The sequence below is a fragment of the Bos taurus genome, chromosome 3 (genome assembly GCF_002263795.3).
Source record: "Bos taurus isolate L1 Dominette 01449 registration number 42190680 breed Hereford chromosome 3, ARS-UCD2.0, whole genome shotgun sequence".
Lineage (NCBI taxonomy): Eukaryota > Metazoa > Chordata > Mammalia > Artiodactyla > Bovidae > Bos > Bos taurus.
This window is the reverse complement of record NC_037330.1, coordinates 69,116,076-69,126,306: the sequence shown is the minus strand read 5'-3', so window position 1 is coordinate 69,126,306 and position 10,231 is coordinate 69,116,076. Positions and strand designations below refer to the sequence as shown.

Below are 10,231 nucleotides of genomic sequence, written 5' to 3'. Positions count from 1 at the left end.
TACCCCAATACAAAACAAAAAGTTAAAAAAAAAAAAAAGTTTGTACAGAGAGCACACAGGAGAAATTATTTTATTTGACAGATAGCTCTGGGAATTTCACCAAAGGTGACATTTGAGCTGCCTTTCCTTAGGACAAATAAAAATCAGATGGAGATCCAAGAGGCAGGGTATTATGTACAGAGGGATTAGTTCATGCAAAAAGCATACTAGAGAACTACGAGAGATAGGAGGTAGAGCAATCAGATGGGCTAGGAATTAAGAGTTCTTTCCTGTTAGACAATTAGGTTTTCACTCTATCCTACAAATAACAAGACAGGGAAGATGATAAAATTAGCAACCTTCAGATTTTCATTTTAGAAAGATAAACAAAGACTTTATGATGCTGAGATGATTCTCTTTGTACCGAGTTTGTTATTTTATTTTAAAAAACGTATTTATTTATTTAGGCTGTATTGGGTCTTCAAAATCTAGGGGTGAGCGATGAGGACCTAAATTAGGATGAAAGTTTAAAGTGTTGAAAATGTTAGTCTTCAGCCATGTCCTACTTCTTGAGAACCCATTGACTGTAGCCCTGTCAGGCTCCTCTGTCCACAGCATTCTCCAGGCAAGAATACCAGAGGGGGTAGCTATTCCCTTCTCCACGGGATTTTTCCAATCCAGGGATCCAGCCCTAGGGCTCTTCCACTGCAGGCAGACTCTTTACCATCTAAGCCATCAGAGAAGCCCCCTAAATTACGATGGTGCCAACAAAAATGAAAAGTACTAGGAACCCTGGGAAACATTCATACGTTCAACTTGCACTGGGCTTTTACTAGCTTTCACAAATAAACAGCTTTACAAATTACTGGGCATTGTAACACCACGGTTATCTCAGTGACAGTGAAGTCGCTCAGTCGTATCCGACTCTTTGCGACCCCAGACTGTAGCCTACCAGGCTCCTGTGTCCATGGGATTTTCCAGGTAATAGTACTGGAGTGGATTGCCATTTCCTTCTCCAGGGGGATCTTCCCAACCCAGGGCTCGAACCCGGGTCTCCCACATTGTAGACAGACGCCTTTACCGTCTGAACAACCAGGGAAGTCCTAGTTATCTCATAGATCACGTCTAAATAGAACTAATCAGGCAGGCATTCAAGTTCACTGGCTGAGCCAGAATATTTAAGATAGGTTCGTCTTGTACCCGTACTTCCACACTCATGCATAGTAATAAATGGCCTTGGGAATATTCAGAAATGTGATCTCTCAAGTGATTACATTCCTCTTTGATGTAATCCACAGAACATCCTTCTGATTTGGGTGCAGTGTTTCAGAGAAAAGTACCCTTTGACCCCTTGAAGCAGAAACGCTTTGAGTCTGATAGGTGTCTCCCGATAAAAGTCAAGATCGAAAACAGCAGACACCTTTCTGCCAAACTCCTCGCCAAGCCCTCTCACCCAGATTCTCGGCCTGGTACGTGACCCTTTAATCTTCAGGCTGGGCGCCTGCAGTCTGCCCAGACCCGCCCCGCCCCCCCCTCCGGGTTCTGTCTCCGCACGGCTGTCAGACTCCGTCTTCCCCCAACAGGGCTCGTCGACTTAATTCAAAGGACCGCCGGGAAGATAGGGTTTTTCAGGGAAACTCATTGGGTCCCGTCAGGCACCCAGAGCACATTAGATCTCCCTCCAAGATGGCGGGGGCCGCAGAGGGGGCCATTGCCGATTGAGCATGCGTTCAACTAAGCCGCGCAGGCTGCCCCCTCCGCCGTCTTTCGTTTTCCTTCTAGTCCCTTCCAACTGAGGCCCCGCCCACAACTTTTGCGGATGGGCGGGGACATAATGTAGGCAAGGGCAGGGGCGTCACTAGCCAGGCGCGTCCGCGGAGTAGGCACAAACTGGTTAGAGACTGCATAACCGGACCGGCCGTCACCATGATCGCGCTGTTTAGGCGAAGCTGCGGGGTGAGAGGAAGAGCAGGGCTGGGCGCGGGTGGGAAGTGGAGGTTGTGGTGTTCGGGAGGGGGCCGGGCGGGGTGGGAGGTTGTAATAAGGAAGAAGCCCAATCATCAGGCGCCTTGGCCCCTCTTACCCCGCTCCTGGTTGCTGCTGCTGCTAAGTCGCTTCAGTCGTGTCCGACTCCGTGCCACCCTATAGACAGCAACCCACTAGGCTCCTCTGTCCCTGGGATTCTCCAGGCAAGAGTACTGGAGTGGGTGCCATTGCCTTCTCCGCCGCTCCTGGTAGTAGCAACCAGGATTCTGGACCCTCGCTGGCTTTCGCGCCCACCCATTCCTCGCACTGTTGGACAGAACGCTTTCTGGGTTTTCAGGTTCCTGTATTTCCTTGGCAATTGGCCCATATATAGATGGCGTCCCCTTTTCAGAATATCTCTTTTCTTTCTCTGGCCCGAGAACCTTCCAAAGATTTCCCGGAGGAATCCTGTCATATCCCGAAGTAAACCCGTCTTTTAATTGGTCAGGGCCTAAAAATTACAACCGTATTTTTGCTGAACTAGTTTTTATCTCTTGGAGGACACTCTCTCTTGGCTCTCAGTCCCTGCACTAATAAGGAAGTCTTTTGTGATGTTTTTGCTGCAAAGTGCAGAATTCAGATAATCTTTACCTTGGGTGCCTGCCAAGTAAGGAGGAAAAGGAAAATGGAGCAGGTGCCCCTTAGGGTACTTATTAATATCCATTTGGTTTTACAGTATGGAGGGAGGCGCTTCCAGGTTGTGTACATGTAAATAAAGGAGAAAAGAAAATCCCAGAGCTTTTCTGTGAAGCTTGTCTGTTTATTCTAGTGTCTCACAGATTTTAAGTTGTCTCAGCTACTAGATACAGTTCGCTATTTTAAATATTATTGCCATTTACATGTTATTTATAATTGAGAAAGTTATGTCTTTTTACCAAAATAGTGTCGGGTTCAGAGTAATTCTGATGGGTTATTGCCCAGTATTTGTCATTGCTATACAAGTTAATGGGTGCTGAAGGCAGAAATTGAGGGATTTAAAAAATGATTTTACATGCTGATACCAGGAAAAAAGACCTGGATTTCTCAATCTCGGGGAGGGGGCAGGTGGCGGGGGCGGGGGGGGGGGGTTGTTGCGGGGACGAAATAGATACAGAAAAACCTGATCCAGAAAATTTACGCCACTTTGACACTCCCATAAAACTCAGACTCTTAATTCCTAAGAAATATGCAAAGGTTTTCAATTATAACTGTGCTGTTATTGCAAAGTTAATGCTTGATTAAAGTTGCTGCCCTTGGAGGTTTTGAATTCCGTGTTTATAGCAGAGAATCCAGAGTTAATAGCATTTATAAACGGTTTTGCTTCCAAGACATTAACGTACTTTGATCATCTCGACAGTTACCCAATAAGGTTAACCTCATTTTCCAGGTTTGGAAAGAAGTTAATAAACAAGTTTGTGGATATTGTTCCCTGGCTGTAACTACCTTTATACTTTGTTTTATGTAACACATTTTCCTGTAGGGTCATATGTAAACTCTTTGTAAATTACTTTAAATACACTGATAATTCCCTATTTAAAATCTCAACAAACCATTTACCTATATTGTGAGGTCTGATTTTGTGCCATGCTGTCTAAACACACATTTAGAAGAAGTTTTTAGTTTGATTTTCGTGCAATTTTTTTTTTCTTTATAGAATCTAATAGCAAATTAGGATACTTGAAAGAGCAGTATAGCAGTATGGCACGAATTCTTCATCGTAAATTCTTCATCCTGGTTCCTAATAGAAGAGTGACCTTGGCCAATTTTACTTGACCTTTCTGAGCCCCAGTTTCTTCATATACAAAATAGGAATAAAAATAATTCCTTAGGATTGACTCAGATTCAGGTGCATTAATACATGGAATGTGACTGAACAAGAATAGGTTTGGTGGACAATGAGTACCTGAGAAACCATGTTTTAACTCCAAAATAAAATTAATGAAAATTACAAAGAAAATGTGAATTTTTATATTCTATAATTTAAAAAAAAATTGTAGTATAAAATATATTTTTGAAAGGGTTATTTAAATTAATACATTTGATAGTCTATATTGTCACTTCACATGCAGGTAATTCTGTTTACAAGTTGAAGTTGTTATCTACAAAGTGGACAGTTTCTTTTCACAGATTTTGAAAAACATAAGTTCAGTCCTTCATCTTTTAGTAGATTGTTGAATTTCTCTTTTCTTTCAATGTCTAGCTTAGTAAAATTTAGTTCTGTCATATTCCTTAAACTGTAAATTGTGTAATTTTGGCTCTCCTTAAACATTTACTCAAGAGTTCCAGTATGTTTTCCAGTTTGATAACTTTAATAAATGCAAGTGGTTACTTTTTGTGCATATTGAACTGTTATGAGTATAAAAATAGATTGCAAAGGAACAATATCTGACTATATCCTTTCTTTCTATGAATATAAAAATAGGTTGCAAAGTAATATCTGATTATATTTTTATGTATCTTTTTGAAGAAATGAGTAGATTTCAGAAATTAAGACAAATAGTTGAGTAATGGTTTAAAATAGGGCTAGCAAACTTTTTTGTAAAGAGAGTAAATATTTTTTGGCTTTGTGGACCATGTGGTTTCCCAACTCTGCTGTGATAACAGCAATAGACAATGTGGTTTGACTGTGTTCCAACAGAATTTTATTTACAAGACTGGTGGGTACCATAGTGTGCTGGCTTGGCTCAGAACATTCTAAGAATACTTACAGACAACAGAAGAAAATATATAACATGATTTTAGGCTAATTTGTTTTGTTAAAGTGAGGTATCTTAGAAAATGGAGTGCTTCAAGGGGAAGATTCCCAGAGATATTCTTGGGAGGCTGCCAGGGACAGGGAACCAAAGTTGATGAATGAGGCAACTCTTGAATGTAGAGTGATACTATTTCATTTTTGCCCCCCATTGCAATTCCCCAGTTACAAGGTGTTCTGGTGCTGGAAGGTGAGATTTCTGAAACAGTGGTTCTAAGTCTACTACTACCCTTGACTCTTACTTGTCTTGGAAATACTCCATTTTAGTAGTGCAAAGCTACTGATTAGTTTTATTTGCATTGCATTTTTTAAAGAAGAATTTCCTTTATGATAGGTGTTAAAACATCTGATAATTGACTTAATACAAAAATCAAATTATGGTTGAAGGCATTTAAGTAATGACTTAAACTGTGTTCCTGAATATGGTCAAACAAGTTGCTCTGTTTACTTGTAGATGCTTATCAGTATTCTACCTGACTGATGTTTAAATTCCCAAACTTATTGTAATAAAATTATTCTTTACAGGTACTGAGAAGTCTTTCTCATTTTGACTGGAGATCACAACATACAAAAACTGCCCTACAACGTGAGCCAGGATCAGGATTTAGTTTTGGTATATATTTTGTTTTGTGTTTTGACTTTAAACTTGTATTTGTTATATATATGAAACTTTTTTTAAAAGACTTTCTATTTCATTATTTATTTATTATTGGCTGCCACATGGCATATGGGATCTTAGTTCCCCGACCAGGGATTACACCCGTATTCCCTGCAATGGAAGCTGGAGTCTTAACTATTGGATCAACAGAGAAGTCCATATATGCGACTTTTTATATGTAATTATCTGGAATATGTTTGTAAACAAACTTAGTAATGTCTGTCACCATCCGTAGATTGTTCACTGTTAGTCACAGCCATCCTTTCTGATCTTGTTTTCTTCTTCAGCTGTAGTTCCCTATACATACATCTGTATTAGCAGCATGTATATATATTCCTGCCATTTTTCAGTATATCAGTTCAGTTCAGTCGCTCAGTCGTGTCCAACTCTTTGCGACCCCATGAATCACAGCACGCCAGGCCTCCCTGTCCATCACCAACCCCGGAGTTCACTCAGACTCATGTCCATCACATTGGTGATGCCATCCAGCCATCTCATCCTCTGCCATCCCCTTCTCCTACCCCCAATCCCTCCCAGCATCAGGGTCTTTTCCAGTGAGTCAACTCTTCGCATGAGGTGGCCAAAGTATTGGAGTTTCAGCTTCAGCAACAGTCCTTCCAAAGAACACCCAAGACTGATCTTCTTTAGCATGGACTGGTTGGATCTCCTTGCAGTCCAAGGGACTCTCAAGAGCCTTCTCCAACACCACAGTTCAAAAGCATCAATTCTTCAGCACTCAGCTTTCTTTATAGTCCAACTCTCACATCCGTACATGACCACAGGAAAAACCATAGCCTTGACTAGACGGACCTTTGTTGGCAAAGTAATATCTCTGCTTTTCAACATGCTGTCTAGGTTGGTCATAACTTTCCTTCCAAGGAGTAAGTGTCTTTTAATTTCATGGCTGCAATCACCATCTACAGTGATTTTGGAGCCCCCAAAAATTAAGTCTGTCACTGTTTCCACTGTTTCCCCATCTATCTGCCATGAAGTGATGGGACCAGATGCCATGATCTTCATTTTCTGAATGTTGAGCTTTAAGCCAACTTTTTCACTCTCTCTTTCACCTTCATCAGGAGGCTTTTTAGTTCCTCTTCACTTTCTGCCATAAGGGTGGTGTCATCTGCATATCTGAGGTTATTGATATTTCTCTCGGCAGTCTTGATTCCAGCTTGTGCTTCTTCCAGCCCAGCGTTTCTCATGATGTACTCTGCATGTAAGTTAAATAAGCAGGGTGACAATATACAGCCTTAATGTACTCCTTTTCCTATTTGAAACCAGTCTGTTGTTCCATGTCCAGTTCTAACTGTTGCTTCCTGACCTGCATATAGGTTTCTCAAGAGGCAGGTCTGGTGGTCTGGTATTCCCATCTCTCAGAATTTTCCACAGTTTATTGTGATCCACACAGGCAAAGGGTTTGCATAGTCAATAAAGCAGAAATAGATGCTTTTCTGGAACTCTTGCTTTTTCGATGATCCAGCGGATGTTGGCAATTTGATCTCTGGTTCCTCTGCTTTTTCTAAAACTAGCGTGAACATCTGGAAGTTCATGGTTCACGTACTGCTGAAGCCTGGCTTGCAGAATTTTGAGCATTACTTTACTAGCGTGTGAGATGAGTGCAATTGTGCGGTAGTTTGAGCATTCTTTGGCATTGCCTTTCTTTGGGATTGGAATGAAAACTGACCTTTTCCAGTCTGTGGCCACTGCTGAGTTTTCCAAATTTGCTGGCATATTGAGTGCAGCACTTTCACAGCATCATCTTTCAGGATTTGAAAGAGCTCAACTGGAATTCCATCACCTCCACTAGCTTTGTTCATAGTGATGCTTTCTAAGGCCGACTTGACTTCACGTTCCAGGATGTCTGGCTCTAGGTGAGTGATTATACCATCATGATTATCTGGGTTGTGAAGCTCTTTTTTGTACAGTTCTTCTGTATATTCTTGCCACCTCTTCTTAATATCTTCATAAATAACAGATCCACTGTTCCATGTGAATAGTCTTCAACTTAGAAATGAATACAACAAATACTTTTTAAACACTATTAGATACACATTGCTAGGTATCTACTAATAAGCCAGAGTCTTGTTTGGCTATCATATATGGAACAGCAGTTTGGTGCTAAATATGGTTCTTAGTCTTGGGATTGGGGAGCCATGTGGTGTTGGGGGAAAACAGAATAACATTTGCCTTCCCCTTTTCTTTCGAAAATGAAAACCAGGCAAAGAATTTGAAATAATAACACCTTTCTTTAGCATCCTTTGCCCCATAGAGTGCTTCTTGCTTCAGAAGCATTGCCATTTCTCTAGTTTAAAAACTGATTTTCTCAATTCACTTGGTCTCAGAAAAAAAGTTAAAAGGCAGCTGAGATACAAGTCATACCCTGAAAGAAATAGAAAACTCAAAACTCCCTAGGGTTAACATTTTTATTTTTTATTTTTTAAGATTGTTAGCATCCATATAAAGTTTTTTTTAACAGAAGTGAAAATTTCAAAGCAAGGTGAGGATAGCAGTTTGAGACACTGTATCTTCTTATTTTCTTATTGAGATATTAACATAGGTTTGGTATCATTGCTATTTAGTTTCAGTTTGTCACATACAGATTCATACCCAATAGTAAGAGACTAGTCGTAGGAATCTGTGATGATTTGGTGAGTGACAGAGGATGAAATATAAGTGTTTCAGAGGTAGATTGTGGAGGTCAAGTAAAGGAATATTGATAACACCTGTGACCACCAATTGCACCTATCTGTAACATAAGATTTATTTGACGATTAAATTATATGACATACATAAAATCCTAGCATATAGTGATGGGATCAAAGTACGTTCTCAAACAATACATAATAGATCCCAGCCTTCCCTACCTCTTTGCCACTCACAATCTCGTATGTTGTTGTTGTGCAGTCGCTAAGTTGTGTCTGACTCTTTTTGACCCCATGGACTGCAGGACGCCAGGCTTCCCTGTCCTTCACTGTCTCCCAGAGTTTGCTTGAATTCCTGTGCATTGAGTTGGTAATGCTATCTAACCATTTCATCCTCTGCTGTACTCTTCTTTCGCCTTCAATCTCTCCCAGCATCCAGGTCTTTCCCAAAGAGTCAGCTCTTTGCATCAAGTGGCCGAAGTATTGAATCTTCAGCATTAGTCTGTCCGTGGGCATTCAGGGCTGATTTCCTTTAGGATTGACTGGCTTGATCTCCTTGGTCTCCAAGGGACTCTTCAAGAATTTTCTCCAGCATAATTCAAAAGCATCAATTCTCCAGCGCTCCGCCTTCTGTATGATCTAACTCTCACATCCATACATGACTACTGGAAAAACCATAGCTTTGACTAGATGGACCTTTGTTGGGCAAAGTAGTGTCTTTGCTTTTTAATATGCTGCCTAGATTTGTCATAGCTTTCCTTCCAAGGAGCAAGCATCTTTTAATTTCATGGCTGTAGTCACCATCAGCAGTGGAATCCAAGGGGAAAAAAAAAATCTGTTACTGCTTCTACTTTTTCCCCTTCTATTTGCCATTAAGTGATGGGACTGGATGCCATCATCTTCATTTTTTGAATGCTGAATTTTAAACCAGCTTTTTCACTCTCCTCTTTCACCCTCATCAAGAGACTCCTTAGTTCCTCTTCACTTTCTACCATTAGAGTGGTATCATCTGCATATCTGAGGTTGTTGATATTTCTCCCGGTGATCTTGATTACAATTTAGGATTCATCCAGCCAGTATTTCAGTCCAGTATTTCACATGATGTACCCTGCATATAAATTAAATAAACACAGTGACAATATATAGCCTTGATGTAGTCCTTTCTCAATTTGGAACCAGTTCATTGTTCCATGTAAGGTTTTAACTATTGCTTCTTGACCTGCATACAGGTTTCTCAGGAGATACGTAAGGTAGTCTGGTATTCCTATCTCTTTAAGAATTTTCCACAGTATGTTGTGATCCACACAGTCAAAGACGTTTGTGTAGTCAACAAAGCAGAAGTAGATATTTTTTGGAATTCCCTTTGCTTTCTCTATGATCCAACGAATGTTGGCATTTTGATCTCTGGTTCCTCTGCTTTTTCTAAATCCAGCTTGAATATCTGGAAGTTCTCAGTTCATATACTGCTGAAGCCTAGCTTGAAGGATTTTGAGCATAACCTTACTAGGATGCAGAATGAATGCAATCATATAGTAGTTTGAACATTGCCCTTCTTTGGGATTGGAATGAAAACTGACCTTTTCCAGTCCTGTGGCCACTGCTGAATTTTCCAAATTTTGTTAACATATTGAGTGCAGCACTTTAACAGCATCATTTTTTAGGATTTGAAATAGCTCAGCTGGAATTCCATCACTTCAACTAGCTTTGTTGGTGGTGATACTTCCTAAGCCCTGCTTGACTTCACACTCCAGGATATCTGACTCTAGGTGAGTGACCACACCATTGTGGTTATCTGGGTCATTAAGACCTTTTTGGTATAGTTCTTCTGTGTATTCTTACCACCTCTTCTGCTTCTGTTAGGTCTTTACCATTTTTGTCCTTTATCATGCCCATCCTTGCATGAAATGTTCCCTCAATATATCCAGTTTTCTTCAAGAGATCTCTAGTCTTTCCTATTTTATTGTTTTTCTCTACTTTTCATTGTTCATTTAAGAAGGCTTTCCTATCTCTTCTTGATATTCTCTGGAACTCTGCATTTTATCTGTAAAATGCTATTGAATACCAAATTTCTAATGTCTTTTATATTTTATTTCACACATCCCTATACAAGTGCTATAGTCCTAAAATTCTCATTTTTCATTCTTACCTTTCTGCCTTTTCTTTCATTCTTCTTGCCCAAAACATCATATATCGCTC

At 40.3% G+C, this 10,231-nt stretch overlaps 1 protein-coding gene across 1 annotated transcript in view; it reads left to right on the top strand.

Moving 5' to 3' along the window:
* The first annotated feature begins 1,884 nt into the window (after positions 1-1,884).
* The window catches only part of ACADM (acyl-CoA dehydrogenase medium chain), a 38,344-nt gene continuing 29,997 nt past the window's right edge, over positions 1,885-10,231 (top strand). The window contains 2 exon segments of the mRNA NM_001075235.1: positions 1,885-1,935; positions 5,261-5,348. Coding sequence (NP_001068703.1) covers positions 1,906-1,935; positions 5,261-5,348 — 118 coding nt within the window. The 5' untranslated portion in view covers positions 1,885-1,905.